This window comes from Neofelis nebulosa, chromosome 10 (genome assembly GCF_028018385.1).
Source record: "Neofelis nebulosa isolate mNeoNeb1 chromosome 10, mNeoNeb1.pri, whole genome shotgun sequence".
Taxonomy (NCBI): Eukaryota; Metazoa; Chordata; class Mammalia; order Carnivora; family Felidae; genus Neofelis; species Neofelis nebulosa.
Genome location: NC_080791.1, coordinates 65001814 through 65024508, shown reverse-complemented (window position 1 = coordinate 65024508; position 22695 = coordinate 65001814). Strand labels below are relative to the sequence as shown.

Genomic DNA, 22695 nt, shown 5'->3' with positions numbered 1-22695 from the left:
TCGGTTAAGCGTCCGACTTCAGCCAGGTCACGATCTCGCGGTCCGTGAGTTCGAGCCCCGCGTCAGGCTCTGGGCTGATGGCTCGGAGCCTGGAGCCTGTTTCCGATTCTGTGTCTCCCTCTCTCTCTGCCCCTCCCCTGTTCATGCTTGCTCTCTCTCAGAAATAAACATTAAAAAAAAAAAAAAAGAAAAGCTTTATTATATGGGGTGCCTGGATGGCTCAGTCGGATAAGCATCCGACTTCAGCTCAGGTCATGATCTCACGGTTTGTGGGTTCGAGCCTCACATTGGGCTCTGTGCTGACAGCTCAGAACCTGGATCCTGCTTCGGATTCTGTGTATCCCTCTCTCTCTCTGCCCCTCCCCACCCATGCTCACTTGCTCGCACGTGCTCACTCTCTCTCAAAAATAAACACTAAACAAAATTTTTTTTTAAAAAAAAGAAAAGCTTTATTATAAGATGTGGGTGTGTGTTAGGTGATCTTGAAGAAGGTTTAAGGATATGGGGCTTTGCTCTGCATTGGATGCCATCAGAAAGTGGGGGAAATTCAGTGTCTGGATAGCTTAATAGAGTTTATCTAAAGGGAGAGCAGACCAGAGAAAAGCTAAAGCTGTAATTGGTGAAGAAGCAGCAGTCCTTCATTATCCAGGAATGGGGGCTATTGATATTTTTTAGCTTGGATGGATGTTGTCTGTGTTCAGGCAGATTACAAAGTGGTCTTACTCTTTTGTCTTGATTCACGATGGTCACAGAATGGCCTTGTCTAATGTTGATATTCTCAAATTGCTGACGTTTAACCTGAGAACACCAAGACCTAACTGTGAGTGCCAAGCCAGCTCATACCAACACCAAGGCCTAGCTGATAGTAGCACTCCAGCTTCTGGATGTCAGAGGCATATTTTCTTATTCTCTGATATGATTTATAGGTTTCAGTCAGCACTGAATAAAATTGGGTAGAAATGGTTCTTAGTGGAAGATTCTCAATCCATTCAAGTAGCAGCTGTAAGACCTAAATATAACTCTTGAATACAGCCAGTTGTGATAAGTACAATTAGAGAGGTTCAAGCAGTATGTTCTAAGTGCATGGGAGTAACTAGAGAAAAAGCATTGGTGGTGAGGGCAGTATTTGGCTTGGGTCTTGAGGGATAAGCTGGATTTAAACACGTGGAGTTAGAAAAACAAAACCACTAGTCAGCAAAAAGCAAAGGCTTAGTGGTAAGAAATCACAAGGCAGGCTCCAAGCATGGTGAGAGGTCTAGTTAGGCTGAATCGGGAGTATGTAATGGGAAAGAAATGTAAAGAGGTACTTTTGGACTAGATTATGGAATTCAGTTGTTGAGAAATTCAGTTTTGTAGGGAAGCCAAAACCAGAATTTAACTACCCACTGTGCATGCCACATGCTTTGTATCTGATATTTAATCCGTAATCCTTGTAAGAACCCTGAACAGTCCTTGTAGCAGCCCCAATTATATATCCATTTTACAGATGATGAAAATGAGCTCAAGAAAGGTTCATTTAACCTCCATTTAAATAGTTGGAGGCACAGCCAATATCTTAATAACCCTGAGTGAAAAGATAGTATTGAGCTTACTCACTTGGCTGCCTCCTGTGTAACAGTCTCTTGTCCTCGGTGGGACCCATGAGAGAAATGGCAAGACCAGTTAGAAATGTGCTTTGGTGGGGCGCCTGGGTGGCTTAGTCGGTTGAGCGTCCGACTTCAGCTCAGGTCACGATCTCGCGGTCCGTGAGTTTGAGCCCCGTGTCAGGCTCTGGGCTGATGGTTCAGAGCCTGGAACCTGCTTCCGATTCTGTGTCTCCCTCTCTCTCTGCCCCTTCCCCATTCATGCTCTGTCTCTCTCTCTCTCAAAAATAAATAAATGTTAAAAAAAAAAAAATTAAAAAAAATGTGCTTTGGGAAGATGACTCATATCAAAACTAATAATTAACATGTGTAGGGTATATGGACTAGGCCTTGTGCTAATAAGCAGCTTAGACACACAAGTATCTCTTTTAGTAGTATGTACGATGATTTGGGGGTGAGGAAGTTGGTAGAAGATGAAGAAAAAAATCTCATTAAACTAGCAGAAAACATCAAAGCAGCTGTCAGAGCAGAGTTAAGTAGAGGAAGAATGTAACAAGATGAGGGGCCCTTGGAGACTGATCAGGAATAGTCAGCTGTGGTCCCAGACTCCACTTTAATGCTGAGTTAAATTTGGCCTCTAGAATTTCCTCAGTATTTAGTGAGAAGCTTATGTATCTTAAGGAATTGGCCTATTAAGATCTTTCTTAAACTGCGGTAATCAAACATAAACACATCCAGTTCTGTATTGATTTATTTGTCTTAAGAATGAAATGTTGCAGATGGTTTAATTCTGCTTTCAGAAAGCTCTTTTGTTAACAGTGCTAGAGTTTTTGTTTTTAGCAATAAGGATGGTTAATAACAAGGGAAAGTAGAGCTTCACCCTGTAAAATCCATTAAGTTTGTAGTCTAGTTTAAATGATATGCTGAGTGAAATTTTAATAATTAAATAAACCTAAATATGGGGAAAGCTTTCAATAAACAATTGAATTTAGGCAGATTCCATTTCAGAGACTACTTAAGTGCATAGAGAGGTAGTGAACACAGCTGTTTTCTGTTTTAAAAAGTGCAATTTTAGGGGCTCCTGACTGGCTCAGTTGGTTGTGTCCAACTTCAGCTCAGGTCATGATCTCACAGTCTGTGAGTTCGAGCCCCGCATCGGGCTGTGTGCTGACAGCTCAGAGTCTGGACCCTGCTTCGGATTCTGCGTCTCCCTCTCTCTGCCCCTCCCCTGCTCACGCCTCTGTCTCTCTTTCTCTCAAAAATAAATAAACATAAGAAAATTTTTTAAAAAAATAAAAATTTAAAAGTGCAATTTTAATGTTCTGATCTCTTCAGCTGTTTTTTTAAGCAAAAAAATTTAAAAACTACAAATCCTCCTTGTAATGTAGCTATAAAGTAGAATGCTTGTCGTAGTGAAAAATAGAAAATAACCTAAATATCCATCAGCTGGGGAGGAGGTAAATAAATTGTGATAATGGACCTACAAGGAGGTGCTATATAGCAGATGGAGTGAATGAACTGGAGCTACATACATCAACACGGTACATTTCTAGGCCAAAATACTAATCCCCACCCAGAAAAAAAGACAAACAAGGGAAGTTGCAGAAGAACGAGTACAGTATGATGCCATTGTATAAAGGTTTTTTAAAAATTGTGGTAAAATATACATTAACATAAAATTTCCCATTTTAACCAGTAGGTGTACAGTTCAGTGTCATTAAGTATATTCATATTACTATATAATTGTCAGTACTTGCCATTCATAACATAAAATTTTAAAACTCAAAACAATATTGTGTGTAGTTTATGGATATGTACTCATGTAGTAAAGTATAAAGCATACATTCTAATCACTGAATTCAGAGCTGTGGCTATCTCCGGGTGGGACACAGTACGTAGGTGTTCCACTTATATTTATGTGGTAGGCAGGTATACAATTGCTCAGACATTATTGTTTATACTTTTGTGTACACTTGGATATTTCCCTTTAAAAATTTCTTTTTTAAAAAAATTATTTCAGGGACGCCTGGGTGGCTCAGTCGGTTGAGCGTCCGACTTCAGCCCAGGTCATGATCTCGCGGTCTGTGGGTTCGAGCCCCGCACGAGCTCAAACGAGCTCGTGCACGAGCACAGCACGAGCTGTGCTGACAGCTCGGAGCCCGGAGCTTGTTTCAGATTCTGTGTCTCCCTCTCTCTCTGACCCTCCCCTGCTCATGCTCTGTCTCTCTCTGTGTCTCAAAAATACAGAAACATTAAAAAAAAATTTTTTTTAATTATTTCAACTAGACATTTGCAAATGTTTTATAGCCATTGAATTTTTAAACTTCCCGGGTTCAGTTCCAAGAAATGTGGTACCAAGATCTAACACATGAGGTTGTTCCCTGTTGAGGACAGTTAATTTTATGGGAAAAACAAAGAAACAAATCTCTTCCAAATTGAGCATTCTGACCCCAGCATACCATCTCAAGAGTACCTTTGGTCACAGGTAGCAGAGGTTATAGGTCTCAAGCCTAAAAGGTCTGGGAGAATGACTCTCTTTAAAACACACACACACACACACACACACACACACACACACACACACACACACACACGAGGAGACACCAGGTTTTGGAAGGTGAAAATGAGTCTCATTTTTAGGTTTGACGTGATAGTCATACAAAAGGACATATATACTAATGGGATTTAGAGATAAGAGGAACTTGAGAAGGAAAGGTCAGAACTAGAGCTATACATTTTGGAAATTATAATGGATCTGTGAGAATGAATGAATTTGCCAAAGGAAAAGGATAAAGAACGAACATGTTGAAACAAAAATCTCCAGGAGAGGATTAAAGAAGAACCTATGCAAGAGACTGAGAAAGAATAGGTTGAAAGACTAGTCAGTAGGAAAAGAAGAGCTCAGGAGAGTGATGTGGCAGAAATTAAGGCAGGAAAGTTTGATAAGAATTTATTCAGATTAAGCACACACTTATTAAATGAGTAGTATGTGATAATCACTTTCTTGTATTTTTTTTTTCATGTTTATGTTTGAGAGACAGAAAGCAAGCAGGGGAGGGGCAGAAAGGGGGACAGGATCTGAAGCGGGCTCCATGCTGACAGCAGAGAGCCCCATGAGGGGCTCAAACTGGTGAGATCAAGATCTGAACCGAAGTTGGATGCTTAACCCACTGAGCCACCCAGGTGCCCCCTTACCAGAAGAGTCTTAGAGTGAGACCTGACAGGGAAAAGTTATTGGATTTGATAGTTAAGGCATAGTTGCCTTGTTTGCTGTAACTATATTGCTTGTCTGTAAATTCTTTAGAGATAGGAGCTGTTTTATTTATCATTTTAATCTCTGTGGTACATTAAGTGTTTAGTAATATGTGAAGTATTACACCAAATACAAAATATGTATTTGCATTTCTCCAAGATATAAAACCTATTTTTACTATCTAGCCTATCTGTTCCATTGCTCCCCAATTCCTTCTCTTCCTTACCTTTGAAAAAAGTATTCCTCTACTTTCCAGTCTGCAAACCCTATCAGTCATGTTTCCCTACTTTTTTGCCATATCACATTCAGTGTTGCTTTTTGAAACCCTATGGTTTATTTCCTTCTTATTCCCATTACTCATTAACTCAGTATAAAGAAGACCATTCTAACAGAGCTGTCCAGAGGTGGCATGAACTTCCTGGGGGCAATACTGAGTTTCCTGCTTAATGGTATTCAGCAAAGTCAGGGCCTCCACTTAAGGAAGGGGAGGGTATTGAACACAGGTGGTTAGAGTAGATGACTTTTTAAAAAGCTTTATTGGGATATAATTCACATACCAGGCAATTTATCTGTTTAAAGTGTACAGTCAGTGGTTTTTAATATAGTCAGAGTTATAAAACTATCACCGCAATCAATTTTAGAACATTTATATCACCCTCCCACATACACACAAAAAACTTCATACCCATTAGCAGTCACTCTCTTTCCCCCCTCACCCTTCAGCCCTAGGCAACCACTAATCTACTTTTGTCTTCATAGATTTGCCTATTCTGGACATTTCATATTATTGGAATCATGTAATATATGGTCTTACATGACTGGCTTTCTTTTGTTTTACTTAATGTTTGCAAAGTTCATCTGTATTATAACATGTGTCAGTACTTCATTCTTTTTATGGCCAAATAATATTCCATTTAATGGATATACCACATTTTACTTACCCATTTGTAAGTTGATGGACTTTTGGCTAAGTATGAAAAAGGCTGCTATGAACATTTTTGTACAAGTTATTGTGTGAACATATTTTTCTTGGGTAGATATGTAAGAGTAGGATTGCTGGGTCATATGGAAACTTTATTTACCCTTCTGAAGAACTGTCAGGCTGTTTTTCAAAGTGACTACACTATTGTACAGTCGCATCAGCAGAGTATGAGAGTTCAGTTTTCCTCACATCCTTGCCAACACTTTATTATCTGGGTTTTTTTAATGTTTATTTTTGAGAGAGAGACAGAGTGTGAGCAGGGGAGGGGCAGAGAGAGAGACACACACACAGAATCCAAAGCAGGCTTCAGGCTCTGAGCTGTCAGCACAGAGCCCAGTGTGGGGCTCAGACTTGTGAATGGCGAGATCATGACCTGAGCCAAAGTTGGACGCTTAACCGAGTCACCCAGGTGCCTCTATTATCTGTTTTTTGATTATAGCATCTTAATGGGTGTAATGTAGTGAATCTAATTGTGGGTTTAATTTGCATTTCCTTGATGACTAGTGGTGGTGAACATCTTTTTGTGTGCTTATTGGCCATTTCTATATCTTCTTTGGAGAAACGTCTATTAAGAGCGTTTGACCATTTTTGATTGGATTATTTCTTATTGAGTGGTAAGAGTTATTTATATATGTCGGATACTAGAAGCTTATCAGATCTGTGTTTTACAAATATTTGTTCCCATTCGGTGTTTTGTCTTTACTTTTTTGATGGTATCCTTTGTAGCACAAAAGTTTTAAATTGATGAAGTCCAGTTTGCCTATTTTTTCTTTGTTTGCTTGTGGTTTTGGTGTCCTGTCTAAGAAACCTAATCCAAGGTCACAAAGATTTAGGTCTATGTTTTCTTCCAAGAGTTGTATAGTTTTCTCACATTTAGGTCTTTAATCAATTTTGAGTTAATTTTTAAAAATAGTGTGAAGTAGGGGTCCAACTTTACTCTTTTGCAGGTGGATATCTAGTTGTCTCCATACCATTTGTTGAAAAGACTGAAGATGATTTTTAAGACTCCTTCTGACTCTGCAGATTGTATGATGCTTTGTAGTATACTGGTTTCTGTTATTGTCTAAATAGGTGGACAGTCAAGATTTCATACGGTAGCCATCCTTTCTCCCGAGGATACACTGTGTCTAAAAATGGGGGTTGCCATTAGTCTTTTATCAGTTTCTTCTAGACTTCTCAGTTGCTTTCAGTTCTTCTTTTTTTTTTTTTTTTTTTTTTTTAAGGAAACTGGTTTGCTTCTAGTCTTCTTTGACAGCTCCATTGTCTTTTCTTACTCTTGTTGCACCTAAGTACACCTATCCCACCAACACTTTTAGTATGGGAATAATTCACTCACTTAATCTTTTAATTAGCTTTTTCATTTAGGTAGTTTATAGAGTTTCTTCTCAAGCCTAACTGTGGTCCAATAACAATTTCTTCTGAATGTGCCACCAACACCTGGAACTTAGTGTGTGAAAAACGTGTACCCAGTCTTCCCCTTGCCATAAACCCACCCATGGTTTTCATTCTTCTCTTCATATATTAAACTCCTAATCTTGGAGTTTTCTGACCTCTTCCCTCATTAGCTCTGTGTTCTTTTCAATATTAAATGCTGCTGATCACTTCATGCTAAGAGCCCTTGGACCTATTCCTTCCTCTTTATAGCTGTAGCCAGCACCTTAGGCCCTTGCATCTCAGAGCTTAATTACTGCCTTCTTGCTGATTTCTCACACCCTAGTTTCTCCCTGCATTAGGCCCTATACTCAGATGCTAGATTTAATCCCTCTCAGATACACTTCTCATTAAGTCATTTCCTTGATCTTAGACCCACAGTTACCAAATTTATACACCACAAGTTAGCATTTAAACCCTCCCCCTCCACTTCCCTCTCGTCTCTTGTTACTTCCCCAGATGGAGCCAAACTAATTTGGTAGTTAGCCTTATTTATTCTTTGTTCTTCTTTGTTCTCCTCTCTTTATTGTTGGAGGTGTTCTTCTTTCCTCCTGTTCTGCTTCTCTGCTATTCTGTGTCTCATTCTCTTCAATGATTAATCCCCTTTGACTCCTTTTTATTTTTTCTTTTGCATTCTTTTAATGCTTAGACATTTAGTTTGTCTAGTAATAAGGTCCATGATACCCTGTCCTTTTGTGGTGGTGTTTGTTTTGAATATACTACTTTTTAAAAGCATTGTTCAATGTGTGACTGTTGTTTATTATATGTACGGGCTCTCTCCTACCTACTGAACATAATAGCTGTCCAGTAGCAGTATCTTCCTGGCTGACAGACTATAAAGGTTTTGGGGAGAGATGTACAGTGTACAGCATTGTCATCATTTTTCAATTTTAGAAATGCAAAATAATGCCTTTGGTGCTATTACCTGATTTTAATGTTTTTTGCTTTATATGAAGTTTTGAAGTGTGTGTTCTCAGTACAGTAAAATGAAGTTCAACAAGGTATTACCACAATTACTAAATCTAGTATATTGAACACTAGCCATCTGATAAATCAGCTTCTCTCAAGAGAATGGTTAGCTTCTTGAATACTGGCTAGGCATTTTTTGAAGGTGTATTATAGCCTTAGAGCCATTACTCACCACTTAATATATTAAGATCCTTGACAGTTTAATAGCTACATAGTCACCAGCACTCAGAATAAGGAGTGTTAACCTGGCCTCGTTCTACTGTCTGAAGCTCTGTTTCTGTTGCTGACCTACTCTTAAAAAGCATTTCTGGAGTAATTTTTATGTCCTCCAAAGTCAGTATTGGGAGGGAAAGCAGGACCATTGGAGTGGAGTAGGCTGAGAGAGGATACAAGGCAGATGGCAGCTTCCAAACCTAGTGGCTAGCTGTCTTACCTCTCTACCTGGCCACCCACCTTCTTTCTAACCTCAGGAGCACAGTTGACTTAAAGATAGTCATCAGTTGATAGCAGCTTTTTGATATCAGGAGTGCAAGTTTCCTTTCTTATTCTTTTCTTGTTAACTCTTTATCTTCAGTCCATATAGCCATTCCCTTCCTCATTCATATGTGTCCATTCTGTGTTTTATGTCCTTACACTTACATATTTGCTAATATATGTAGTATATATGTAGGGCATATGTAGTATAATTATGATGCCGTCCGCTTACATAATGGTATTTGCTTACTTTTTACTCAGTTGTGTGCTTTTTAAGATGTTCATGTTGCTGTAGGTATGTCTGAAGTGTGATTTCTAAAAGCTACGTAGGATTCCATATTTGTATCCACTTCACTTTGATTTTCCATTCTTCTAATTATCAAAATCAAAGTGACTTTAAGCTCCCTGCTACATTATCATCCCAGCAAATTCTCACACAGCTCTATAAAGTCTGTAATTTGCATATAGACCATCCAGAATTCCTCTGGAATTTACCCACCAGAGTGGGATCACTGGATCACATAGGACATAGACATACTTGATATCACTAAGTACTTCATGTCACTAAGATCTCTTAGCAAAATGGTTAGATCTGTTTACCTTGTTACACACAGAGCATGAGAGTTCTTCCCCACCTTTGCCAACCTTTGCTGTTATCCACCATTCTAATTTTTGCCCTTCTGATTGGTGTGAACAGTGCAATCTCATTGTTTTAATTTGTATTTTACTCGTTGGGTTTTCTTTGAATTTGATCATCTCTTTATTTACTTGCTAATCCTTTAAGCTTCTCTTTCTGTAGGCGCTTTCTATTGGGTTTCTTAGGATTTTTTTAATAACAAATTGTAGAAATTCCATGTCTATTTTAAATATTTAATCTCTTGTCAAGTGTAGATGTTGCATAAGCTTTTCCTTGTCTGTCATCTACTTTAACTCTGTGGTGGTCTTTATCAAACAGAAATCTGTAATTTTGTTAAAATCAAGTCCAACAGTATTGTATAGTTTGTATTTTTACAGTCTGATTTATGAAGTCTTTCTGTTCTCTAGTGTTTTCTGCTCTGTAGCGTTAGCTCCTGTTGGTTTTTCCACACAAGCTTGTTTATATGGCCTTTTGAAGAAAGGACTTACCTTTCTCATCTATGGCTCTCAGGAGCTTGGCAGTTGATGTTAATGTTTGCCCCTGATGGAGGAAAAAAATGCAAGAACATTGATGCACACTCCTTTCTCCAAGCTCTGTGCTTCCACTCATGGAACCCTGTGACCCTGTTTTTGTGCCACGTGAATCCTGTCTGCTCAGTTATAGCTGATTGGAAAGGGATGCATACCTACCCAAGCTGAGTGTTCAAAATCTTCCTCCAGGGAATTTGGGACTGTGATGAGTCTGTGCTGGCCTCTTGAAGGATCTGCAAATTGAGGGGCTTGGGGGTGACTATCTTCCTCTGTGTTCACAAAGAAGCTAAAGAAATGGTCTTCACAGAAGGGAGAATGAAGAAGATCCGCACAGAGAAACACAGGGGAAAAAAAAAAAAAGCCTCATGGCCCCATAAAAAGGGAGATTGAAGTGGAATGTGAGAGTAGCTGTCCCAGATCCTAATGGCTTTCCGGCTTTCCAGCTTTCCAGTTTGGGTTCTTCTCTCTTCTGAGACCAGATCACATTTCCTTTTCTGTAGTAGTTGGTGGTGGCTAACTGCTGTGACAGACTCCAAAGTGTATAATGTCCATAACACGATTGAAGTTGATTTCTTACTCACGTAAACAAGTCCAGATGGTTCTAAGTTGGTGGGGTGGTAGCCCTGGAGGGCTCTGTGTCACACAGTTATTCATGAACCTAGATTGATGGAAGGAAGCTTTGTCATTTTCATCACATGACTTCAGAGGTCTCCCTAGGTATCAGCATGAAGCCTGCAGAAGGGAAATGAATGTGGAGTTTAATACATGGAAAGTTTTATAGGCCAGGCCTTGAACCAGCATATATCACTCACATTCCTCTGGTTGGACGTCTGTCACGTGGCTTCCTTTAACTGTATGGGAAGCTGAAAAATGTTACCAAGCTATGGGCCTAGAAAGGAAGGGAAAATGGGTTTGGGTGAGCGGCTAGAGATTGCCACATTATGTTTATTTTCTGTGTGATACCTCTGTAACCCTATAATCAAGTTTCTGTTTTTTCTTAAACTTGAGTTGGCTTCTGTTATGCCTTAGTGCATGAAGTATTTTCATAATAGCAATATTTAAAATAGTAGAAGACATAAATACTGATTATTTTCTCAGGAAAGTTGGGTCGATTTCCACCTATGATGCATCATCACCAGCCACCCTCAGATGGCCAGACCCTTGGGGCTCGTTTCCAGAGGTCTCACCTCGCAGAGGCATTTGCAAAGGCCAAAGGATCAGGTGGAGGCACTGGAGGAGGAGGTAGTGGAAGAGGCCTGATGGGACAGATTATTCCAATCTATGGTTTTGGGATTTTTTTATATATACTATATATTCTATTTAAGGTAAGTGGAATCATCTCGATCATATTATATCAATAAAATCCAATATCATAATAAAAATCATTGTTGGTATTAGAACTCTTTACAGTTCATAACCTTTATTAAAATCATCTTTAAGCCTTGCTTCCTCTTTATGAGGTACTTAGGATAACTGTTATTCCAGTTTTATAGAAGAGAAAATCTTCTCTCAGAGCTTAAACAGTATGCCCTAGAATTCACAACTAGAAATGCAGAATCAGGACTTGAACTTGGGTCTTCTAGTTGCTAATACAGTGAGCAACAAAGTTCAAAGCCCTCTCCCACCCTAATTTTTTTTTATTGGGTATCTTTGCAAGCTGAAAAGGCATAAAGATATTCTAAGAAGACCTTCGTCATTAGGATTAGCACAATGATTTCCAAGCAGCCACTGTGAGGCCAAATAATGACCGTACCAACACCACTTTGTCCTTCTTTCCCCTTCTAGGAGTATGAGGTGCTGTTTTTAACATCCTCTGCAGTAATTCTGAAACAAAACTGCCGCATCCTGAAACTAAGCCTGCTGTTTCCTAGCTCTAGGGAGACATGGTTTGGGTCCTTTAAAAACAGATTCCCAATTAAGTTCCACCTCCAGGCAGGCCTCAGCAGGTTATGGGCCTAGAGACCGTGAAGTGGAGCAGAAGTCACATTCTGCATCCTTTTGGGAAATCTTAAATATTCACTGTGCCCCTCTAACCAGAGTAAAAGGTGAGTTCCTTCTTGCCCAGGAACTCTGCAGGGGGCCCGAGTTGCCTCTGTAAGAACATCCCCGAGGGCTACTCGTCCCCTTTTTAGATGAGTGTGGGCAAGGCAGATGACCTGGAAAGAGATTTATTTATTTATTTTCTTTCTTTCTTTCTTTCTTTCTTTCTTTCTTTCTTTCTTTCTTTCTTTCTTTCTTTCTTTCTTTCTTTCTTTCTTTCTTTCTTTCTTTCTTTCTCTCTCTCTCTCTCTCTCTCTCTCTCTCTCTCTCTCTCTCTCTCTTTCTTTCTTTCTTTCTTTCTTTCTTTCTTTCTTTCTTTCTTTCTTTCTTTCTTTCTTCTTTGTGCATTGATGGTTTTTCACTTGGGAACCTTCTATTGGCTCTTTCTCTCTACTGTTGTTGTTGTTGTTTTTTTTGTTTTTTGTTTTTTTGAGATGTTTCTCTAATATTGCCGTTTGATTTCCGACTTAGTTTTTGTCTCCCAACCTTTTCTTTTTTAATTTAATATGAGGAGTTCCATGACTTTGAGTTTCTCAGCTGCTGTTGATGTGCTGTACCTCCTTCAATTCTCAGCTTTCAAAGGGGAAAACTCCTGCAGAGGATCGGAAATGCTCTACTGCCACAGCTGGAAACACTCACAGGAAAATTAGTAAGTGCTCCTTTTCAGTAGGTGGACAAGTTTTATTGAGTCAGACCACCATAATTTAGCCAGAGGAACAGTCTGTGGATATTTCTTAAAAGCATTTCTCAGAAATTGCCCCAAATTAATCTGATGCCATTTTTACCTAAGCTCTGAAAATTCTCAAGTTTCCATATTGACGTTGGGCTTTTAAGAGAAAGAGTTATGAAAAGTACAAAACTGTCAGTTTACTTTTTTATATTAGCAAATTAATAATGCACATTTGGAATGGGTTACTTCTCATTTCCAGACTTTAGAATATTGGTAGCAGATATCTTTATTTCACAGAGAGGAAAACTAAGGAAGAGAGATCAAGCCATTGCCAAAATCAGTTGTGAGATCTAGGGACAGAGTTTAACCCTTCTGACTCATGAGACACGGTCATCGTATATTTACTGACCAAGTAGAATATTCTGTGCTCTCTGGGGAAATGAAGTGTATATGGCATGGCTCTCCCTTCTAATAATTCAGAGTCTGGGATGGAGGTTAGGAAAAATAACTTGTGAAAAGTTTACTATCTGGAATGGATTTGGCAAAAGCCTTGCAGGGAATGATCTCGAGCTGGGTCCTGTTTGATAGATGAGATGACTTGAGGAAGACCCAACCTGATGTAAGACGGCTGTAGGAAAGAAGGCCTGAAGAGTAGGTAGGTTATGCCATATTGTTGCAGGTTTGGAGGCCAAACTGCTTTATCCTGTGGATAATGAAGCCTCATCAGGAGTTTTTAAAAGAAAGAAGCAAAATGAAAGGCTGAGCCACTGAAGCCTCTGCCCTCCGATGTAACTTCTTTTTAGATTTACTCTAGATTCTCTGTGGAAGTAGATACCCCAGTCACAGTCTGCATCCTTTTTAGAAATCTTAAATATTCAAGGAATCCTTTAAGAAAGCTTTTGTGATAACATCTAACCAACAGTGATGGTAAATGCATCAGAAAAATAATTTTGAAAAGAGCAGCAAATTCTGTATCCAGTCACATGATTCAGTTAAAACAAAAGTAAATAAAATGAATTCCTAAGAGCAGCTGTTTTATAATGTAGCAGTTATATCTACTTTTTATTTTTCAATTTTGAATCATGCAGAAAATAAAAATGAACATTTACATGGCACAGTTCTCTAGACACTTTTCAGATGTTAACTGCATGTATAAGAATTTGTTTTAGAAGTATTAAAAGGCCTTTGAGATACTATAATTTACAGTGACCTCCTAAATATATCTCAGCAGAAGGGTACTCAGGAATGAAACAGAAAAACTGGATTGTCTGCATAATAAACAGCATTTTATTTTCCTGATGCCTTAAAGTTCATTTCGTGTACTCATTGACTTATTTTTTTCTGATTTACTTTTAGGGTCTTAATGTTAATTTTGGTAGATAGATGTGATCTCTGTTGAACTTTACTGAGAATATTGGGAGCCACGGTTACACCATTTCACCCCAAAGGAGTCGTTTGGAAACCTTGGGCAGGGAGGTTTCAGCCCTAGCTCAAGACTTCCCCTACTGAAGAAGCATAATATTTAAACCATTATCTTCTAGATAGGTTTTCAAACTTTGGGTGCAGGTGAAATATTGCTCTTTTCAGGGTCTTAACTCCTTTTCTGAAGTACCTTTCAGGTTTGGTACTATAACCCCCCAGCATCACTTGGATTAGAAGGACTATGTTTATCTTCTTCATTTCTTCTTAGGTGACCATGTAGGGGTATTTTTTCACTCCCAGGTATTTTCTTTAGCTGGGTCTGCTGTGTTTCTGTGTCTAAGAGAGTGATTTGTTCATTACTCCCTAAACACGAATTCTTGAGGTCTCACCTCTTTGTGAGACCCTTTGTGTCCTGATGGGACCAGCTGGAAGGACTTGGAGCCTCTATTCTGAATTTCACAACCAGGTGGAATCCCAGTAGGGTGGGGCGTCCCAGCCAGCCAGTTTCAGAAAAGAGCTTTGGAGATTGTGTATGATTGGTTCTTAAGAGTGATGCTTGTTTTTCAGCCAACTTTGAGCTTGTTCAACTGCAAGAAAAACTGAAGGAGACTGAGGAAGCCATGGAAAAATTAATCAACAGAGTGGGACCTAATGGTGAGAGGTAGGTTTTCACATAAGAGGACTCAGGCTATTTCCCATTTATTTAGAGAATCAATTCAAAATTTTGCTTTTGATTTCTGGACGACTTGCTTTCATTTTATATAATTGTTAACTTATTTGTCATTTACATATGATTTCTCACTAAGCATTTCCATTTTCATTCCATCTGCTTACCAGAGTCTCAGCTTTCAAGAGTCTGTGTTCAGTGTGTGCACATTATTGTGAGGGGCAAGTTTAGGAGCAGTGCTGCAGGGCCAAGTAGCCAGGTTCTATTGAAGATGATTTCATAGCTGTCTAATAATCTGGTTTTACTTAAAGTATGCCCTTTTTTAATCTGCTTGAGACAGAAAAGAGAAAAGCGATTACATATCATACTTAGCACAGTATGCATCCCAAGGACACAGCTTAAGGAAAGAATCCAGGAGTCAGAATTGAAGTGTCCTTATTTCTGTCCCTATGATCAGCAAAATTTCCTTCTTGAAGCAGTATATCCAGTTGTAATCATTCACCTCCTGGAAGCATGGTATGGCCTGAAGGAGAAGTGAGGGTGCAGCCTTGGGCAGAAAACAGCTGTAGCAGGCATGTTGAGGATGCGTGTGGGACTGTGGATTTATGGCATGCATTGCTGGGATATGAACTTATTGAGGACAGACTTAGTCTGTTTTGTTCACTGTGTTCACATAATAGATACTGAGGAAATTCTTACTGTTAAAAATAATACTTCTGATATAAGCATTTGTATACATGTATTATCATGGTAGAAGAGTAAATCATGGCATTCTTTGCTAAGATCCTTCACTTCCTGACCTCTGTATTTAGGGTCCTACTGAACACATCTCCTCGATTAACTGCCCATCTTCAATTGATAAATGTTTCTTGAATGAATGAATGAATGTGCAAAATGAAAATCCTCATCTATCCCCAGCTGACCCTACTTCACCTTTAATAGGAGCAAATGGCTCCACCATCTATTTAATTGCCCAAAGCAGAAATCAGATATTGTTCCTGATTTCCCTTTTCCTTCACTTCTGTGTCTTGCCAATCACCATGTCTTATTATTTATTCCTAGTTAATAATTCTGTCTCTGTGCAAAATATTCTAAGCTCTGCTAGGGCAGGGATTATCTGTATTATTCCCAGAGCCTAGCACAGGCCAACAGTAGGCCCTAAAAAAGTATTAGCTGAAAGGGAAGAATGAGTGAATGAATGAAAATGAATGAATGCCTTTACCTTTTTTTTTCTTTTTTGAGGTTGGCATACAGTGTTCCGTTAGTTTCAGTATAAACACAATGCCCACCGTAATAAGTATAGTTACCACCTGTCACCATAAATCATTACAATATTGACTAAATTCTCTGTGGTGTACTTTTCATCTACATGACTTATTTATTTTATAACAAAGTTTATACCTCTTAATACCTTTACCTATTTCACCTACTCCCCCCACCAGCAACCATCAGTTCTGGGTATTTGAGTCTGTTTCTGTGTTAGGGTTGTTTTTTTTTTTTTTTTTTTTTTAAGATTCCACATGTAAGGGATATCATGGTATTTGTCTTTCTCTGACTGATTTCACTTAGCATAATAACCTTCTAGGTCCATCCATATTGTGAGTGGCAAGATCTCATTCTTTTTTATGGCTTGGTAGTAACATTGTGTGTGTGTGTGTGTGTGTGTACATATATACACACCACATCTTCTTTATTCATCCCATTGATGGACACTTGGGTTGCTTCCATGTCTTGGCTGTCGTAAATAATGCTGCAGTAAACATAGGGGTACATACTTTCTGAATTAGTGGTGCTCTTTTCTTTGGGTAAGTGCCGAGTAGTGGAATTACTGGATCATATAGTGTATCTATTTTTAATTTTTTGAGGAACCTCTGTACCGTCTTCCACAGTGGCTGCATCGGTGTACATTCCCACCAACAGTGCAGTAGGGTTTCTTTTTCTCGACATCCTTGCCAACACTTGTTACTTCTTTTTTTAAAAAAAAATTTTTTAATGTTTATTTTTGAGAGAGACAGAGACAGAATGCAAGTGGGTTAGGGGCAGAGAGAGAGAGAGAGAGAGACACAGAATCCAAAGCAGGCTCCAGGCTCTGAGCTGTCAGCACAGAGCCCAACGCAAGGCTCGAACTCACGAGCTGTGAGATCATGACCTGAGCCCAAGTCGGACGCTCAACCAACTGAGCCACCCAGGTGCCCCGACGCTTGTTATTATCTTTTTGATTCTAGCCATTCTGACAGGTGTAAGGTGATACCTTATTGTGGTTTTGATTTGTATTTCCCTGATGATTAGTGATGTTGAGCATCTTTTCATATGTCTGTTGGCCATCTGTATATCTTCCTTGGGAAGATATCTGTTCAGGTCCTCTGCCTATTTTAAATGGATTATTTGTTGGTGGTGGGGAGGTGGTTTGGTGTTGAGTTGTAAAAGTTCTTTATATATTTTAGATATTAACTCATCGGAAATATCATTTGTAAATATCTTCTCCCATTCAGTAGGTTGCTTTTTCATTTTGTTGATGATTTCCTTTGCTGTGCAAAAGCTTTTTATTTTAGGGTAGTCCTGATAGTTTATTTTTGCTGTTGTTTTCCTTGCCTGAGGAGATCTATCTAGAAGAAAGTCACCAAGGCTGATGTCAAAGTGATTACTGCCTATGTTCTAGGAGTTTATGGTTTCAGGTTTCACATTTAGGTCTTTAATCCATTTTGAGTTTATTTTTGTGTATGATGTAAGAAAGTGGTCCAGCTTTATTCTTTTGCATGTAGCTGTCCAGTTTTTCCAACACCATTGATTGAAGACTATATTTTCTCCGTTGTATATTCTTGCCTCATTTGTCATCATAGAGTAATTGACCACATAGGTGTGGGGGTTTTTTCTGGGATTTCTATCCTCTTCCATTTATCTATATGTGTATTTTTGTGCCAGTACATACTGTACCATAGTGGATAACTACAACTTTGTAGTTTATCTTGAAATCTGGGATTGTGCTACCTTGAGCTTTGTTCTTCCTTTTCAAGATTGCTTTGGCTGTTTGGGGTGTTCTGTGGTTCTATTCAGATTTTTATATTCTAGTTCTGTGAAAATGCCATTGGCGTTTTCTTTAAAAAAAATTTTTTTTTTAACATTTATGTATTTTTGAGACACAGGGCATGAGTGGGGGATGGGCAGAGAGAGAGGGAGACACAGAATCTGAAGCAGGCTCCAGGCTCTGGGCTGCCAGCACAGAGCCGGACGCAGGCTCCAGGCTTGAACTCAAGGACCAAACCATGAGATCATGACCCGAGCTGAAGTCAGACGCTGGGTGACTGAGCCACCCAGGCGCCCCGCCATTGGTGTTTTGATAGAGATTGCATTGAATCTGTAGGTTGCTTTGGGTAGTATGGACATTTTAACAATATTCTTCCAGTTGGTGACTGTGGTATATCTTTCCATTTGTTTGTATTGTCTTCAGTTTCTTTCATTGGTGTCTTATAGGCTGTAGAGTATAGGTCTTTCACCTTATTTATGAAAGGGAGATATATGCAAAATGATCCCCAAAGGCCTGAGGTGACATAAGATCGAACAGGAAGGCTGAGGAATCCAGATGCCAATAAATGGTTTATTAAAAGGACCTATGAGCAGAAGTGTGTTGTGGGTGGCTGCAAATTGAGTAGATCTCCACAACCCACTTCCCCTAAGACCTGCTTTTATAGCCCTGGAGATTGGGCAGTATTTCTGGGAGAACTGGGAAGAAATGTTTCAGAATCACAGTCCTATCTCCAGAGAAGATTCAAGGATTTTATACACCAAGGGTCTACTTAAGGGTGTGTCCCAACAAAAAGAATATGTGTGTGAGGGTAGTGCTGTACTGAAGAAGGCTTCAGGTCACAGAGTGGTCATCATAGTGGATTTGTACGAGATGGTGTTAGTCTTGTTCAGACACACTTCCTTCCTTAAATGTATTCCTCGGTGGAATAAATTTATTCCTGGGTAGCTCAGTTGGTTAAGCATCTGGCTCTTGGTTTCGGCTCAGGTCACAATCTCACAGTTCATGGGTTCGAGCCCTGTGTTGGGATTCGTGGGATTCTTTCTGCCTCTCTCTCTGCCCCCTCCCCTGCTCTCATTCTCTGTCTCTGTCTCTCTCTCAAAATAAACAAATAAATAAATATATTTTTTAAAATTTATTTCTCTTATTCTTTTTGGTGCAATCGTACATTTTATTTTTCTTTCTGCTACTTCATTATTAGTATATAGAAATGCAGGTTTCTATAAAACAGATTTCTGTATATTTTGTGTCCTGCAGCTTTACTGAATTCATTTATTAGGTGTAATAGTTTTTTGGTGGCATCTTCAGGGTTTTCTGTATATAGTATGTCATTTGCAAATAATGACAGTTTTACTTTTTCCTTACCAGTTTGGATGCCTTCTATTTATTTTTGTCTGATTGTTGAGGCTAGGACTTCCAGTACTATGTTGAAAATAAGGGGCAAGAGTGAACATCCTTGTCTTGTTCCTGATCTTAGAGGAAAAGCTTCCACTTTTTCACCATTGAGTATGATGTTAGGTGTAGGTTCATCCTATATAGCCTTTATTATGTTGAGGTATGTTCCCTCCAAGCCCACTTTGGTGAGAGTTTACCGTGAATAGATGTTGAATTTTGTCAAATGTTTTTTCTGCATCTATTGAGATGATCATGTGGTTTTAATCCTTTGTTTTGTTAATGTGATGTATATGTTGATTGATTTGTGGATATTGAACCATCCTGCATCCCTGGAATAAATCCCACTTGATCATAGTGAATGATACTTTTTTTAAAGTATGGTTGGATTTGGTTTGCTAATATTTTGTTGAAGTTTTTGCATCTTTGCTCGTCAGGGATCTTGCCCTGAGCCTTGACTTTTGACATAGATCAGGACTGTCCTGTGTGGTATCTCATGTGGTTTCCTCTTCTCTAATTTTGCCTCTCTTTGATTCGCTTTCTCTTCCAAACAAATGGATTATCTTTTTTTCTCTTAACCCTTTAATGGGTTCCTATTGCTCTTGTTAAAGTACAGAATCTTTAACCTGGCTTACATGGTGTGGGTGACATGACTCTACCTACCTTTGTTGCTTTCTCCATCACTCCCTCTGTGTTCCAGCCACAACGACTACTTGCTTTTCCTCTAAAATACTCATCTGCTTTTGCTTCTAGGACTTTGCATATACTTTTCTCCTTTATTGAATGTCTCCCTGACCCCTATCCCATATATCCTCATTTTTAACTCTCTCTTGTAGGTCTCAACTTAAACATCATTTTCTCTCAGCATCCCTGAACCTCAAACTCAGACATCCCTCTGGTGTGCTCCCATGCCACCTAGGTTTGCTGAATATATTAAGCATCCTATTACTTTCTGATCTTCCATTAACTTTTCTGTCCTCCCTAATGCCCTATAACCTTCTTGAAGACAGGAAATTTTTATTGTTCAAATTTTTATTCCTAGTGCTGGTGCACTGACAATGTCAGTATATGTTGGAAGAATGAATGAGGTAGATATAAAGAAAGTACTTTAAATAAAGCAGGCCATTTCAGCAATAATAAGAATATCTTCTTTGGCACCTATCTTGATTTGTTCTGTGCAGCCCTGTGTGGTTGTCAATGGCAGGTATTATTTTCTCTATAAGGAACTATATCTCAGGCAACTATACTCCAGGGATGTATATTAGTTTTCTATGGCCACTGTGACAAATGACCACAAACAATGCCTTAAAACCACACACAATTATTATTTCATAGTTCTCTATGTTAGAAGTCTTAAACTGGGCTAAAATCAAGGTGGCAGGACTGCATTTCCTTCTGGAGGCTCTGGGGGAAAATCCATTTCCTTGTCTTTTTCAGCGTTTAGAGACCACATTCCTTGGCTCAGTGGACCTTTTCTTTCATCTTCAAGGCCAGCAATAGTGGGTTGAGACCTTCTTACATCATATTACTCTGACCTCTTCTGCGTCTGTCCTCCATCTTTAAGGACCCCTTATAATTACATTGTGCCTTCTCAGGAAACCCAGGATAATCTCTCTATTTTAAGGCCAGCTGATTTGCAACATGAATTCTATCTGCAACCATAAGTCTCCTGATATATAAAGTAGTATCATTTTAGGTTCCAGGGTTAGGATGTGGACTTATTTGGGGAGTGGAGAAGGGAACATCATTCTGTCTACCACAGAAGCTCTATGGAAAAGAAATAATTTGTATAAGCCTTTATAGGATGAAAGGATTTCCACAGGCAGAGTTCAGGGGGTGGGAATGTTTCAGACTGAGAGGGTGGCATAAGCCACAAACAAGGTGAAAGAGTCAAGACATGGTTTTGGAATAGCAGGTAGTCCTAGGTAACTAGAGTGGAGAACATCAGGGCTGTGGTAAATGGGTAGGGAGGTAAGTAAGGGGAGAGGAAATTAGAAAAGTAAACTAGGCCCAGACTGGAAGGCCCTGAATGGTAGGCTAAGAAATTTGGAATTCTGTCTTTATAGTGGAATGCCTCTGAAGGCTTTTGAAGAGAAATGTCATGATCTTCTGTGCTTTAGAAAAGTAATTCTTCTAGTGATATATAGAGTGACTACATGTTAGAAGGTTACTGGAAAAGTTCTAGCAAAAGGTAATAAACAGGCCAGCGAGAGTGGAAATGAGGGGCCAAATTAAGGGGACTTGATGGAGGGGGGAAAAAGTCCTAGGCTGGGGGCACCTGACTGGCTCAGTCAGAAGAGCATGTGACTCTTGATCTCAGGGTTGTGAGTTCGAGCCCCATGTTGGGTATAGAGGTTACATAAATAAATGAGTGAATAAAAACTTTAAAAAAAATCACATGCTGTTTTCAGGGTTTCCTTGATAGCAAACAGCCAACTCTGGGTAGCAAAAACTTGGAGAAGGTGACAGAATTTATTGGAAAAGTATGGGGTAGGTCACAATATCAAAAGAATAGCTGAAGATCCAGGTTTTAGAGTGGGAACCAGAGCAGCTCTAGGGATTTAGAGGAAGGAACAAATGGACAGTCTCTTCAAGGACTGATGCTAGAATGGATTAATGTGAAAAGTTTTCAGATCTGGCTTTGCTGCATTCAAGACCGAGTCTTAGGAGAAAGTACAGTTACCCTAACTTGGATCCTGTATATATCACTGAATCAGTCACTGCAACCAAGGGATGGAGTGTGATGATTGGCTATGGGCCATGTGGCCACCCTTGAAGGGGAGAGGTGAGGGGATACATAGCCTCACTGTAACCTTTGCGCTATGAGCAGAAAATAAATTTGTTCCCCCAAAGGAAAACTAGGTAAGAGCAGTGAAGGAGAAGAAAGAACTAAAGATGAGTTGGGAGGACTTATAGCCCAAACTATAAGGAAGGTTATGATATCAACCAAGATAAAAACACAGAAGAGGAGAAAGAAGATGAGACTTTGGGACTGAGATCATGAGTTCAGCTTTGAATTTGGTTGAGGTGCCATCAGAACATGTTATGTATGATCTACAACAACAATAGGAAACTTGGGTATTGAAGTCAGGAACAAGGACACAAGTTTGGAAGTCATTTGGTTGGAGGTAAGAGTAAGAGCCATGGGGAAAGATGAGATCAGATTCGTAAGGCACATCATACTGTGTGGCAGTAGCCTGCAGTCTTTTGCTGGTCTGAATTCTGTGCTAGTCCTGAATGGTGTTATAAGAAACTGTTTCATTCTCTCCATGCTTTACTTTTGGATTCAGAACTTGATGGCTCCTCTGATTTTATAAAACTTAAAAGTTCCAACTTGAACTTCCATTTTTCTAGCATCTTAGAATCTGCCATCCCCAACTTCTCCAAACCTGGCTGCTCATGCAGCTTTTCCTTATCCTGGGCCAGCTAAGACCTGGAAGAGTGAATTTAAGGTTAACTTCATTAACGGCAAGACCTCTAAGTGGAAATGCCTAGATGATACTGGTTTTCATGTGAAAAGTCAAGATTAGAGGTAGAGTTTGGGCATCATCTATGTAGAGGTGGTGGTTTAATTTGTGATACTGGGTTAGCTTCCTGAAGGCATGACTATAAGAATGAAGTGC

The 22695-nt window shown here is 39.3% G+C and overlaps 1 protein-coding gene across 6 annotated transcripts in view; it reads left to right on the top strand.

The window, feature by feature from the left end:
* RIC3 (RIC3 acetylcholine receptor chaperone) overlaps window positions 1-22695 on the top strand; it is a 67347-nt gene that overhangs the window by 20394 nt on the left and 24258 nt on the right. For all 6 annotated transcript variants that reach the window (XM_058688138.1, XM_058688136.1, XM_058688137.1 and 3 more), the window contains exons 2-4: window positions 10958-11184; window positions 12473-12548; window positions 14559-14652. In XM_058688138.1, coding sequence (XP_058544121.1) covers window positions 10958-11184; window positions 12473-12548; window positions 14559-14652 — 397 coding nt within the window. The remainder of the gene's footprint in view (window positions 1-10957; window positions 11185-12472; window positions 12549-14558; window positions 14653-22695) is intronic.